Source organism: Onychostoma macrolepis, chromosome 02, assembly GCF_012432095.1.
Source record: "Onychostoma macrolepis isolate SWU-2019 chromosome 02, ASM1243209v1, whole genome shotgun sequence".
NCBI classification, from domain to species: Eukaryota; Metazoa; Chordata; class Actinopteri; order Cypriniformes; family Cyprinidae; genus Onychostoma; species Onychostoma macrolepis.
The window spans coordinates 36,243,526-36,258,608 of NC_081156.1; the positions used below are offsets into that span (position 1 = coordinate 36,243,526).

The 15,083-nt window shown below is 38.6% G+C and overlaps 1 protein-coding gene across 4 annotated transcripts; it reads right to left on the bottom strand.

Moving 5' to 3' along the window:
* Nucleotides 1–1,814: 1,814 nt before the first annotated feature.
* On the bottom strand, nt 1,815–12,728 carry LOC131552152 (GRAM domain-containing protein 2B). 4 transcript variants are annotated; one of them, XM_058795738.1, is made up of 13 exons: nt 12,431–12,728; nt 9,568–9,699; nt 9,400–9,457; nt 9,255–9,327; nt 7,396–7,499; nt 7,215–7,313; nt 6,542–6,607; nt 6,312–6,368; nt 6,125–6,203; nt 5,936–5,998; nt 4,717–4,816; nt 3,898–3,990; nt 1,815–2,235 (listed from the first exon to the last, which is right to left on the bottom strand). In XM_058795738.1, the coding sequence occupies exons 1-13, from the start codon at nt 12,478–12,480 to the stop codon at nt 2,220–2,222; spliced, it is 990 nt and encodes a 329-aa protein (XP_058651721.1). In that variant the 5' UTR covers nt 12,481–12,728; the 3' UTR covers nt 1,815–2,219. The 4 variants fall into 4 exon arrangements, with proteins under 4 accessions (XP_058651721.1, XP_058651730.1, XP_058651713.1 ...); XM_058795747.1 differs by lacking the exon at nt 12,431–12,728 and adding an exon at nt 11,025–12,373; XM_058795730.1 differs by lacking the exon at nt 12,431–12,728 and having other exon boundaries at nt 5,936–5,995; nt 9,568–11,005.
* Nucleotides 12,729–15,083: the final 2,355 nt, after the last annotated feature.

Below are 15,083 nucleotides of genomic sequence, written 5' to 3' on the forward strand. Positions count from 1 at the left end.
ATCCCATCTGACCCCTGCTCTATCCCATCTGACCGCTGCTCAATCCCATCTGACCGCTGCTCTATCCCATCTGACCGCTGCTCAATCCCATCTGACCGCTGCTCAATCCCATCTGACCGCTGCTCAATCCCATCTGACCGCTGCTCAATCCCATCTGCCCGCTGCTCAATCCCATCTGACCGCTGCTCTATCCCATCTGACCGCTGCTCTATCCCATCTGACCCCTGCTCTATCCCATCTGACCGCTGCTCAATCCCATCTGACCCCTGCTCTGTCCCATCTGACCTCTGCTCAATCCCATCTGACCGCTGCTCAATCCCATCTGACCCCTGCTCAATCCCATCTGACCGCTGCTCAATCCCATCTGCCCGCTGCTCAATCCCATCTGACCGCTGCTCAATCCCATCTGACCTCTGCTCTATCCCATCTGACCGCTGCTCAATCCCATCTGACCCCTGCTCTATCCCATCTGACCTCTGCTCAATCCCATCTGACCGCTGCTCAATCCCATTTGACCCCTGCTCAATCCCATCTGACCTCTGCTCAATCCCATCTGACCCCGCTGCTGACCCCTTCTGTGCTCCTCCATAACTGTCTGGTTTGGGTCAGCCAGCAAATCAGATTTAAGAAGACTTCAACGGACTGTTAGGACAGCAGAAAAGATCATTGGTGTGCACCTGCCCAGCCTTCAGGACTTGTACAACTCCAGAGTGAAGAAACGGGCAGGTAACATCATCAAAGACCCCTCTCACCCCGGACACAACCTGTTTGCACTTCTCCCTTCAGCCAGACGCTACAGATCTCTGTGCACTAGAACATCTAGGCATAAAAACAGTTTTCCCCCATGCCATCTCCAGCTTAAACAGCTAACACATGAATCATTACCGGTGTTCTGTAATTCATTCTGTAATTCATTCTCCATCTTTAATTATTGCCTCCCTCTCAAGTATTATGTAAATACACATACATATGTTTATCTATACAGCTGTATATAGAGTAAATAATGCACAAATCTGTACATAAATCTACTGTTCCAGATTCATACTTATTATTATTATGATTTTTATCCATTGTTAAGTCTTACTATTTAAATGTTTTTTCTGTTCTCATGTCAGATGTGTTTGTATGTATGTATGTACCAGGAGCACCTTAAAACCACAACAAATTCCTCGTGTGTTTGCGCACACCTGGCGAATAAAGCTAATTCTGATTCTGATTCTGATTCTGATTCTGATTCTGCTCAATCCCATCTGACCGCTGCTCAATCCCATCTGACCCCTGCTCTATCCCATCTGACCGCTGCTCTATCCCATCTGACCCCTGCTCAATCCCATCTGACCGCTGCTCAATCCCATCTGACCCCTGCTCAATCCCATCTGACCCCTGCTCTATCCCATCTGACCTCTGCTCAATCCCATCTGACCGCTGCTCTATCCCATCTGACCCCTGCTCAATCCCATCTGACCCCTGCTCAATCCCATCTGACCCCTGCTCTATCCCATCTGACCGCTGCTCAATCCCATCTGACCCCTGCTCAATCCCATCTGACCTCTGCTCAATCCCATCTGACCTCTGCTCAATCCCATCTGACCGCTGCTCTATCCCATCTGACCCCTGCTCAATCCCATCTGACCCCTGCTCAATCCCATCTGACCCCTGCTCTATCCCATCTGACCGCTGCTCAATCCCATCTGACCGCTGCTCAATCCCATCTGACCGCTGCTCAATCCCATCTGACCGCTGCTCTGGCGGTTCATTTAGATGTTAGACAGATCACTTCATGAAGAAACAGTTCTGTTCACACACACTCATCAGAAATATACTTTATTGTTTTTAGATGTCTCAAAATAAATACTCATAATTATAATTATTAGAACAAATGCAGTTAATAATAACAATATTAATATTATATAAAACACTATAAACATCTCAGATCTAATAGTGTAATCAGACAAAGCAAGGCAAGACGTTTGTAGCAGAAGTACTTGAAGACAGATCAGAAACACCAGCGTTTATAATCTGAATATTGACCTCAGTGTGAAACTCAAACATCTGATCTCAGTTTGATAGTGTAGTGCAGGATGAAGCATATGATAAATCAATAGGTCAGCGAGGTCAGGATGACCAGCATTAATGTCTGTGTGTTTGCGGCTCGATTCTTTCACAGCTTCGACTGTGTGTCTCTTTCTTCTCTCGAAGCTCCAGGACTCTCGCTCTTCTTACGTTTCCTGGTTCCTGAGGAAGAGGAAGATGATTTAACCCCGGAGAAAAACACCGTCCACACACACAAGACCAGCACTAAAGTGAAAGCTGTCCTGGAGTTTGACTTTGTGACGTCAAGTCATCTTTATTTCTAAAAAGCACTGTATACAACACAGAGCTGCTTCACACATTAAAACAATGATGAAAACTTCGAATCCAAATTCTGTTGTAAAGCAGCTTTAAAAAATATTCAGTTCAATGTCGATTCAGTTTTGTTCAGCAAATTTGTCAATGTAACACATTTAGTGTCTTTAGAAATAAAAGTAGAGTTACTGATGTAGAATCAGTCGCTGTGTTCTGCTGGAAACACGCGTGGAGGCGGAGTTAAGTTACACTGGCCAATCAGAGCGCAGCGTTCTGTTGCACAGTCAGGTTCATCTGAACAGATAACAGCAGAAGCTCATCTCTCGTATGTCATGAATTCAACCAGTTCTGGCGCTTTGTGTGATTTTTATATGTTCTAGAATGTTTCCTGTTAAACAATGTTTTTATTTGTTTGTTTTTTTAAATAAGCAATATCAAGGATCATTTGATCGTCTCCTTCATCACGTCTCCAGGTTCCTGATTCACTGGCCTTTCATTCACTGTTCATCGACTCTCTGAAGCGGCAGCAATCACAGGATTCACTGAACCCAGAGATCATAAGACAGTTTGGATATGAAGCGCTGATGCACAGAGAGTTCAGTTCACTCCGTTTATTTACATCTGGAGCGGAAAATGACTGCCTGGACATGGAGAGAATTAATTTTTTATTAAACCGGTGGAAAAATACGTGCAATACTGGGAAAAATGAATTGTGTTTAAGACTTCATGTGATGTCAGAGTTCGGGTTAATATACAGTAGCTTATGTATGGATGCATAGGTGACCAAATGATTCTTTTGAATTCTGTTTTTTTTTTTTTTAAAAAGAACCCTAACTTTATGTTTCCAACTCATTTTTAAAAGCCATTTTCAGCTTCAGCCAATTTTATTTATTTTATCTGCACAAAATCAGTCCGTTCTGCTTCTTGATGTTGCAACTGGTATTTGTTTTCACATGTGACCCTGGACCACAAAACCAGTCATAAAGGTGAATAAATCAGCTTTCCATTGATGTATGGTTTGTTAGGATCAGACAATATTTGAAAATTAGAAAATCTGGAATCTGAGGGAGCAAAAAAATCTAAATATTGAGAAAAACACCTTTAAAGTTGTTCAAATGAAGTTCTCAGCAATGCATATTACTAATCAAAAATGAAGTTTTGGTATATTTACGGTAGGAAATTAACAAAATATCTTCATGGAACATGATCTGTACTTAATATCCTAATGATTTTTGGCATAAAAGAAAAATGTATAATTTTGACCCATACAATGTATTGTTGGCTATTGCTACAGATATAGCTGCTGCTTATGAGCTGCAGGGACACATATTATTTTAATATTATCATAATCATAAACACACTGGTTTGCTGCTCAAGTGGTTTTAAGTCACTAAATAGCGTTCTTCTGCGCTGAAAAATAAGGTGGATAATAATCATCGTACAGAACAACAGACGGTCTCCAGGGATCACGAGCGATTGACCAATCAGATGACAGGGACTCACTGCTGTCTAATTTAGATTAATGTGAGGCTATTATTCAGATGAACTCACTCTTTCTGCATTGATCCCAGAATCCTCAGCTGCTGCTCCAGCGCCACGATCCTCAGACCGATGTAACCCGACGACAACAGCAGAAGAATCACACTACACACAAACACAACCATAAAACATCACCGAGACATAAACACATCAGACAGAAGCAGCGTTTATCAGATGGTTCATATATTCAGCGATCCGAACAGCTCTAATCACGTCACGATCAAACACACACGATGCTCAAACATGCCGTCAGGCCAGATTCTGATTCATCAGGTCTCTGTGTGACCATCAGCCTCTGAACACCTGATTAATATTCACTTTCCTGATCGACTGCATACCAGCTGCGTCTCAGAGATCTCAGTCTGTTCACTTCACTTTCTTTAAAAGGAAAGTTCAGGCAAATATGAAAATGAGCTGAAAATGTGTCTCAGCTTTTGTCTTCTCCAGATGTTAACTGATGGACTGGAGTGCTGTGGATTATTGTGGTGTTTTTATCAGACTCTCATTCTGACGGCACCCATTCACTGCAGAGCATCCATTGCTGAGACACTGATGCAGAGACACATTTCTGAACATCCGTGTGTTTCCGAGCTGCTGGAACTCATGAAATGTCTGATATTTACAGAAACGCCACGTTTTTTATTCACTTTACTTCATTTTTCAAACCCCTGAAGGATCTGTTGCTCAAACAGCAAACAGCTGCGATTCATTTGCTTTCGTCTCACAGTCAGTTTAATGTGCTGAGATCGGGTTTTGAAGCCAAACAGGATCGTGAACAAACTTTGATCGCTTCATTTGATTCTGTTTAAGAGAAGCAGATCTCATACTCACAGGATCACATAGAAGAGCAGCAGTTTGTCCAGGCTCCGCGTCTCATTGGACGACAGAACGGAGCTGACCTTCTCTGTTACCATGGTTACCCAGGAGACCGCTAGACCAGAGAAACACACGCAACATCATCAGACACCAGCAGACTCGCCATCCCTTCATCACAGCTAATAACACAACCTTCAGAGTTATCTGCTCTTTAATGAGGGTTTTAAAACACAAAACATTATTTATACATCATTCATGGAATGTTTTTCTGAAGTGATTTACTTGGATGTTCATCTAAGATTTTTTAAATGTTGGTATTTGTTTCAGAAGATTCAGAGAAGATCCAAATCTAACGTTCCCATAATGTTTGTAAAATTATGAAAACAAATGTTCCAATAAGCAAACATTTTAAAAACACGTAATATTGTGAAATATTTTTACTATTTAAAATAACTGTTTTCTATGTGAATATGTGTTAAACTGTAATGTATTTCTGTGATGCAGCTGTATTTTCAGCATCATTACTGCAGTCTTCAGTGTCACATGATCTTCAGAAATCATTCTAATATGCTGATTTGCTGCTCAACAAACATTATTATTATTATTATCAATGTTGAAAACAGTTGAGTACATTTTTTCAGGATTCTTTGATTAATAGAAAGATCCAAAGATAAGCATTTCTCTGAAATAAAAAGCTATTGTAACATTATACACTATATCATGGGGGGGGTTATAGAAATTAATACTTTTATTTAGCAAGGATGCATTAACTTGATCAAAAGTGATGATAAAGACATTTATAATTTACAAAAGATTTGTATTTCAGATAAATGCTGTTCTTCTGAACTTTCTATTCATCAAAGAAACATGAAAAAAAACATTTTCAACATAATAATAATAACAATGATAATTGTTTTTTTGAGCAGCAAATCAGAATATTAGAATGATTTCTGAAGGATCATGTGACTGGAGTAATGATGCTGAAAATTCAGCTTTTAAATCACAGGAATAAATTACATTTTAAAATATATTCAAACAGAAAGCAGTTATTTTAAATAGTAAAAATATTTCCAAATGTTCTTGTTTTTGCTGTACTTCAGATCAAATAACTGCAGGCTTGAGAGCAGAAGAGACTTCTTTAAAGAAACAATAGAAAGCTTTGAGCGATCTGTGATTCTGCTGTGGTCTGGATGTTTGGTCTGCTGCTGGACTCGTGCAGGTGTGAGGTGTTCACCTGTGTCGTGTTGCTCCGGCGTGCGCATCTTTCCGCCCGGTTCGCTGCTTCGTACTTCTGCTGCTACACAATAACAACCCATTTACAATCTAAAACTACTGAGCGATAAACACAAAACATCACCGTCCACACTGAACACAGAGCAGCTCAGCCTCGATCATCAGACCGTGTTTGGTGTGTCAGACTCACGCTGGAGAGCCGGACTCTCGTCTGTCGCACGACTCCAGCGGCTCTCAGGGTTCTCTTCTGGACTCGACTGGCTGAAAACCTGTCAGAGGACATCATCAGGGTTATTAAATCAGAACAAAGAGGACAAGTAAAAGAGACATGCACTGAAAGCGTGTGTTTTCATTCAGAGAGAGAGAGTAACTCTTACTGTGTCGAGCTCCATATCAGGAGTGTTTTCTGCGGAGGATCTCCTGCTGCTCTCCGTCTGACACAAAACACAACACATCTCATAAACACTTTTGAATATGTAAGACTTCTGTGCATTTACACCGAAATACCTTCTCCAGATTTAGACAACTTAGGCTCAAACACTGAACTATAGATGTTATTACTGTAATTGAATCATGTTAGTAGTATTTTGACTCTTGAAGCACAAACCTGCAGACAGAGCGACCGCAGCAGCTGGAAACACGCTTCTCGATTCAGCAACGACACGAACAGATACTGAAACACCAACAAGAAGATCAGAGCCAGCGCTGATCCAGACGAGACGCATCACTGCGGGGATTTATGATTTCTGTACTCGATATTAAACCGCAAAAAAATCATCTTCTTACTTAGTATTTCTGTCTTGTTTTCTAGTATAAATATCTAATCATTCTTGAATGGAGATGCATTTACTTGACAAGCAAAATCACTTAAGATACTAAGTCTTGTTTTCTAAAAAAAAAAAATATTTTTTTAGTTTTTGCTTAAAACAAGCAAAAATATCTGGCAGTGAGTCAAGAAAAATAATCTTGTTTGGCCTTTGAATTAAGATTATTTTTATTACCTCATTGCCAGATAAGCAAAAACTAAGTTTTTTTTTTTTAGAAAACAAGAATTAAAATCTTAAGTCATTTTGCTTGTAAAGAAATTGCATCTTGATTTAAGAATGATTAGATAGTTCTACTAGAAAACAAGACAGAAATACTAAGAAAGAAAATCTTTTTTTTTTTTTTGCAGTGAAACTGCTAGATGTGGAGTCAGTCACTGATTGATTGATTGATTGATTGATTGATTGATTGATTGATTGATTGATCGATGGATGGATGGATGGATTGATTGATACCTTGTGTCCGTCTGTGGTGATGACGGCGATGGCATTGGGAATGATCTTGGCTGTGTGTTTCTTCTTTATGCTCTGAACGCTGGACACGTGGAGCATCACCTACAGAAACACAAACGCTTCACAATCACTGTCCTGTCATTCACCTCTAACTGTGCTTCAGTGCTTTATTCATGAACAGAACCTTGGTTTCCTTCAGCAGCACAGACGAGTGGAAGCAGATGTGGCGACTGGACAGGAACATCTTACCGTGGTAAATCACCTCCTTCTGCAGGGCGCAGCTGTGCACTGAAACACACGTGCCATAAACCTCCGTTCACTTCAGAAATAAACACCTGCTTTCTCAAGTCAAGTATCATTCATTTCTATTGCGCTTTATACAGTGTCCACCTATTCAACCTGAAAATGAAAACCTTAAATTTTTAAGCGTAATCAAATTGGCTGTCGACGTTTGTAAAAAATGTAATTGAATCTCATCCTTTAAAAAAGAAATGGAGTGGAAATTGGTTAAAGTAGTGAAAATTTTTAGATTTTTTATGTTTTTTAAAGAATTTTCTTCTGCTCACAAATCCTGCATTTATTTGATCCAAAAATACAGCAAAAACAGTAATATTGTGAAATATTTTTACTATTTAAAATAACGTCTTTCTATTTAAATGCATTTTAAACTGTAATGTATTTCTGTGATGCAGCTGTATTTTCAGCATCATTACTGCAGTCTTCAGCGTCACATGATCTTCAGAAATCATTCTAATATGCTGATTTGCTGCTCAACAAACATTTCTGATTATTATCAATATTTTAAAAAGTTGGGTAAATTTTTTTTAGGATTCTTTGATGAATAAAACGATCCAGCGATCAGCATTTATCTGAAATAAAAGCTTTTGTAACATTATACACTACACCATTCAAAAGCTTGGAGTCAGTGTAATTTGGGGGGGGGGGGGGGGTGCAGAAATGAATACTTTTATTCAGCAAGGATGCTTTAAATTGATGACAACGACATTTATAATGTTACAAAAGATTTCTATTTCAGATAAATGCTGCTCTTCTGAACTTTCTATTCGTCAAAGAAAGTTGAAAAAATTCTACTCAACTGTTTTCAGCATAATAATAATAATAATACGGTAATAATGTTTCTTGAGCAGCAAATCAGCATATTAGAATGATTTCTGAAGATCATGTGACGCTGAAGACTGGAGTAATGATGCTGAAAATACAGCTGCGCATCACAGAAATAAATACAGTTTAACACATATTCACATAGAAAGCAGTTATTTTAAATAGTAAAAATATTTCACAATATTACTGCTTTTGCTGTATTTTGGATCAAATAAATGCAGGCTTGGTGAGCAGAAGAGACTTCTGTAAAAAACATTTGATAGTGCAGGTCACCGTGACTAACTGATCATATCATTTTTACAGCCGCTTCACAATAAACAGGAAAATAACAGTGTTAATATTGTACAATTCATCAATTATAAAACAAGCTCAGTTTCAGCTCACACAGAGTCATTATTCAGATCAGTTCTGTTTGTTCTCATCTGATAGTTTCACTCTGAATAGATCAGGGAAGTAAAAACAGACCCAAATGAGTCAGTAGTTGTCCTTCGGTGAGAACATAGAGCTATAAAACAGCTCAGATCATTAGATGAGAAACACTTCAGCTAATACTGATATCTCTACAGCAAAAACATGCTCTAAGTTATGAAAATGTTTTTTTCTGAATGTTCTCTGCAAATTCTGAAACAAGGAGCAACATTTTACAAATGTTAGACAAACATCCAACAAAAATATTTCCATTCCATGAATGTTTTTGTGCTAACATTTAAAAAAAAGTTCTATTATTGTTACTGGAAGAACGTTTGTTCATAGCTTTGAGAACACCTTGAGTTATTATTTTTGCATTTTTCCATTATTGAGATCTCTTCTGATACGAGGTCTTTTTCTGAGGAGGAACATCTGAGAAGCAGAAGACAGTGTTACTCTCTGTGAGAAATACCCGAGACGTTAACGAGATCTCGCTACGGATCGTTTGCTCACCGTGTTCCAGTTCCTCCGTCTCGGGGATCTCAGGGAAGAGTTTGTGGAAGGTTTTGTTGTGGTTCTTGAAGCTCTGAGCAAAAGAACAGAAGGTGAAGATGAGCGTGTGTAAGTGTGGATGGAGTTCACTGAAGAATAAACTCACATTACGAGCGCCGGATCCGTCAGGCCGGGCCAAGCCCTCCTCCTCGATAGTCATGGATCTGACGGAGAGCGGGACACAAAGGTGTGAGAAGCTGACGGCCGGGTCACTCTTATACAGTGAGTCTGATTGAACGGGTCACTAACTTATTAACTGCTTATGAAGCCTCACCTGCGTAAGACGCTGCCGCTGCGCTCCAGGAGCTCCAGATGCGCCTCGTCTGGATTCTGGAAGCTTCTGCCGTCTGAAGATCTTCTCAGCGTGCTGTTCTTCTGCTTCGCTGTGATGGTCTCCAGCTGATATCTGCACTCAAACACACATCCACAGTCACATACAGAGACAGACGGTGGTTTAACATGAGCGCACATCTTCACCCGCTACAGAAACACAACAGCGCTGATGTACTTCATTACACAATAAGTGACGGTGAATGTCTCAGATCTCGTGTTATTGTGTGTAAAATGAAAGTGAAACACTGAAAACACTTTCAAAGATGATATCTGCATTCCTTCGAGAAAACAACAGGAGCCACTTTATACAGCAGCCGACAGCGAATCCTGATCACATATCAGTAATCATTCCAGAAACGCTGTGAAACACACAGGCAGAGACTTTTGACTCTTAAGATTTTTACGCATTTGCATTGAAGAAAATTGAGGAAAACTTCAGTTTATATACTACACTCTTAAAAATAAAAGGTGCTTGAAAGGTTCTTCACAGCGATGCCATAGAAGAACCATTTCTGGTTCCACAAAGAACCATTCAGTCAAACGTTCTTTAAAGAACCTTTTAATAATCTGAAGAACCTTCTTTCACCACAAAGAAGCTTTTGTGAAACAGAAACAAGGCTCTTCAGATGTTAAAGGTTCTTCTGTGGCATCGCTGTGAAGCACTTTTATTATTAAGAGTGAATTACAGTATAATAAACAATATTGCATAATTTCAGTAAATTAAACTATTAATGTTACTACTGTCACTGTTCTTGCATCAAGATGAATTTACTTTAACGTTAAAAATGACTTATGTCTTGTTTTCTGAAAAAAATATATATATATAAAAATGTAATTATGTTTTGCTTAAAACAAGAAAAACAATCTTGTTTAGCCTTTGAATGAAGATGATTTTTCTTGCCCCATTGGCAGATATTTTTGCTTGTTTTAAGCAAAAAATAACAAAATTTTGATTATTTCCTTTAGAAAAAAAGACTTGATATCTTAAGCCATTTTACCTGTCGAGTAAATGCATCTTGATTCAAGAATGTTTAGATATTTGAAAACAAGACAGAAATACTAAGTAAGAAAATCATTTTTTGCAGTGATAGAATCATTATTAGAAGTAATTTGACTCTTACTGCTATTGTTTCTGAACTAAGTGCTTTTGTGACTGAATTCAGAGGCTTTAAATAAATAAATCAATAAATAAGAATAAAAGCCTAATGGCACAGAAATCTGAATATTTCTAAAGTTTCCATCTGATTTCAGAAAGCAGATGAGTCAGAATCTCCTCAGAAACCAAACAAACTTGATTATAACTGCAATTCACAAGCCAAAGTTAATCAATTCTGTCTTTGTACCATCAGTAGCTGCGATGAAACTAAACCGAGATGTGTGAGAGCCTCCAGACGTTACCTGAGAAGCTCGCTGTCCTGCTTCAGTCATCCATCAGACAGACGGAGACCGAGACGAGAAGCTGTTCTAGACTCCGAGAGGATCCGACTGAACGCCGGCTGAACTGGTTTCTGCTCTGATCCAGTCTAATGAGCGTCTGTGAAACCTGATTAACACGCCTGCGATCACTCATGCAAACAGAGCCTTCAGCGACGGACGGATGAACCAACACAATGCACTTTACCTGCAACTGGTTATTAATATCTACAACCATTTACATAATCCTGAAAATCTGTTAGATGATGAATATATGCATCGACTGCAATAGACTTTTAAAAAGTTGTAAAACTATGTTGCAAAAGGACACATGAATAAGAAATATGTATAAAATGAAATTATGTTCAGGAAATTGTCAGGTTGTTCTGGGATGTGAACCTTTTCATTTTATACTACAGCTTCTGATAATAATGCTACACAAAAGTTCACCAAATTCTACTCTATTCATAAAAATCAAAATGACGTTGTTCCTCAAATCAGCAGCTGTGAGCGAAAGCGGCAGGCGTGTGAATAATCATATCTATCGGTTTATATCATGTGAGGTGTGAATGTCAGGGTTTTACCGCGGTAAAGAGCTCAGCGTGGTAAAGATGAGCACCGCCAGGTTGAGTTTGTAGACACCAGCACATGTGCTCCTGAAACACTTTCTCTACCGCAGCCGCTCAAATATAACACGTATATAAACTCGCCTTCTTTTTAGTTCAAGTCTTAGTAATTTTGCTTTACTTGATTGTCATTTGTAGCAGTTTTTTCTATTTAGCTTTCATTTATTTTTCTTCAAGTTTTAGCTTTAGTAATTTTAGTACTTAAGGCAAGAATCCCCACGCAAGTCAACGGGGTTAAAAACATAACAAAAAGATATTATAGGCATAATCTAATCAAATATAACTTCCAGCACATAAATCTGAAGACTGGATAAATCCAGGTTCGTAATTCTTGTTTGATTTTGTCGTCATATTAGAGTTCAAGGTTTATCCAGAAGAGATTTTGGATTTCTCTTTTTATCACTCCATAAATACTGCCAGCAGACAGAAAACAAACACTTTTTCACCATGTTTTTAGGAGTAAGATGTCGTATAAATCAGTGGGAATCATATATGAACAAGCCTTCAGACTATAGAGAGGAATAAAACTGTAAAGTTTGGTGAAATATATAGATTGGAATTTAAATCTACAGACACAAATAGATAAAGTGCAATAAAATGAACACTTAAATGTGTATTTTGGATGTTCTCTTTCCACTAGTCCAAAACAAAACTTTATGAAAATCCAGTCCAAATAACCCAAAACCTTAAAACTAATATATATGTATATAATTTTATTTTATTTTTTTCATGTTTTAGTTAACAATAATGAAAAGACACACTCACCCTGAGCTTTCCAGAGAAAACCTCCTGTTTGCTTTTTTACTTCCCATCATGCTTCGGCCGGATACAGACTGTCTCCATTGATCTGTGTGTTATATGCATCAGTCTGATAGAAGCAGCTGTAGCCACACCCACCTGATGCCCAGAGCCACGCCCACTGCAAGCCACAGCCACTCCCACCAACCGTTACCAGGGCTACGTCTGAAACCTGTTTCATAAAAGCATTTCATAAACCCTGGAGTCCTCAGTTATTTGTTTGCTGGTGTCAGTGCTGCTTCTGGAAACACCGTCTGAACGAGAAGCTGCTTCGGGGTGAGATGACACAACACAAGAGTGTTCATTAGCCCCGCCCACCAGCCCCAGTGAGGCCACGCCCACAGATCCGTGTGGCACATGACCAGCCGCACCTGCACCATCAGCACTTACACAAAAACACTCTCATCAAGAATGAAGAGCACAGATGCTATCAGACACTCCAGAGACACGAGACGGCGATCTCTCAGGATTCACGTCACCGCAGACGAAGAGAGAGAAAGAGTAGAAAACCTTCACCGACCAATCACATCCAGGAGGCGGGAGCTTACACTAACAGATCACAAAATTACATCATGTTCCATTACTGAGGACAACTAGCACACACACACACACACACAAGCATTTTTACAGTTTAAAGAAAAACTGTACTTATTTTTATACTGTTTTTACAAATGAGGATGTCCCAAAATAGCAGTATTGCCCAGTTTAGATCACTTCTGGTATTTGTCCCCAAAATGTGGCAATAAATAAATTAATAAATAAGTAAGTAAGTAAATACATAACATAACAAAATAAAAATTGTGTGTCTGCATCATTATTCTCTCTGTCTACACATGAGTGTGTCTCCGCTCTAGATCAGAACTCAGATTCTGGAAATAAGAGGATTTTAAGACGTTACTGTAACAAACAAGAAACAAATCAGTGAAATAATGCAGAGTCACGCAGTGAAACACAAAACAATGAGCAGGAGGTTCTGCTGTCAGACTGAAGAGAAGGACTCGGGTTTCATCAATAACTGTGTGTGCGTGTGTGTGAGAGAGAGAGAGACATTACACAATCATCACACACACACACACACACACACATACACACAATGTTACTCATGATGATTTCGCCTTCTCCAGATCTCAGGTCAGATCTCAGTGTGTTCAGCACAGACAGTAAGAGCTCAACTGGTTTGTCTTTCGCCCGCTCGCCAGCGTCACGCTGAGCACATATGAACATGAAGATGGGTTTTTAATGCACCACGCTCCTGTTTCTGTCTGAAGACCGTTTCTTAGCCTGATTTATAACCAATCAGTTCGTTTGACTCAGAAGTGATTCATTATTTAAATGAGTCTGAAATGAACTCCAGTGTCATATTAACGGAGTTATTCTGGGCGCTGCGATGCTTCGTCTCTCATGAGACACTAAACGATAATTGGCTCCTCACACATTTCAACCACGTCCATGAGCCACGATCACCATCCTCTCAGAAGATCTCAAAATATTCATGATAAATCTTCCTGTCAGATCTGGAAAACTCCAGAAACATCAGATCAGAGTCGAGAGAAAACACCAGATAACAAGCGAATAAAAACACCGCGGGAACACTGTTGCGAGAGGTTCCTGAAATGTTGAAATGTCCAGTTATAACCAGTGTTACATGTAACGGAGTTACATCATTTAACTGCAAAAAAAAAAAAAAAAAGTAACTGTAATCTGCTCCAAATGCTGAGAAAAATTGTGTAATTAAATTACAGTTAGCTACTTATGAAAATATTGATGATTACAAAGGGGTTACATCTGAATATTTTCAGACACATAATTGATTTCTTTCATACTAGTGCTTTCTGACTGCACTAATATATATATATATATATTCATTGAATTTACAAAAAAGAATTAAGGTAAGTGGTTGCAATCAATTTATTTTAGCTACATTTAAATAAATTTAGTTGATTAACTTTCAACTTTTTTTTTAATTAAATGTAGCTAAAATAAATTATTTGCAACCACTTACCTTAAAAATATTTCGTATGATTTTTGGTGAGGAGACACAAACCCTGCCTGCTTTACATGTTTCAAAACGATCAACAGTGGAAAACATCATTCGAATTTTAGAAAAGTAATCAAATGTAATCAGTTACATTACTTTAATAAAGCAATTGAAATAGTTACACTACTTCTTACATTTTAAATAGAGTAACTTGTAATCTGTAACTTATTACATTTCCAAAGTAACCCTCCCAACACTGTTCATAGCTTATAACATTACTCCAAGGTTACTAAAACATTGCTTACAACACTGTACTTTATTATCAGCCAAAATATAACGTTATCTGAATGATTATTTTGAATATTCTAAGAACATGTCCAGTTATCTTGTTGTGATTAGAAGGTAATCTTGGGTCACAAAAACATTTCTGAGAACATTCAAGTACAAATAACATCACAACATTTCAAGAATGTTGCTCTTAGAAGGTTTTCTGTGCGTAACTAGAACATATATCAAATATCATTAAAGTTATAAGAACATTCCATACACATTACTGTTAAAAAGCGTTTGCTGAAGTTGTGAGACGGTTCGCGGTGTTATTAGGATCTGCGCTTGATCTGATCTACTGTCAGTGTTCACAGT

Bases quoted from the DNA above. Each gene is read 5' to 3' on its own strand.
- LOC131552152 (XM_058795723.1), bottom strand. From the start codon at position 9,764: ATGTGCGCTCATGTTAAACCACCGTCTGTCTCTGTATGTGACTGTGGA. The intron at 7,500-9,254 runs GTGAGCAAACGA...CGTGTGTTTCAG, and splicing joins GACGGAGGAACTGGAACACG to TGCACAGCTGCGCCCTGCAG. The intron at 6,369-6,541 runs GTTTGTGCTTCA...GTTTTGTGTCAG, and splicing joins TGCGGTCGCTCTGTCTGCAG to ACGGAGAGCAGCAGGAGATC.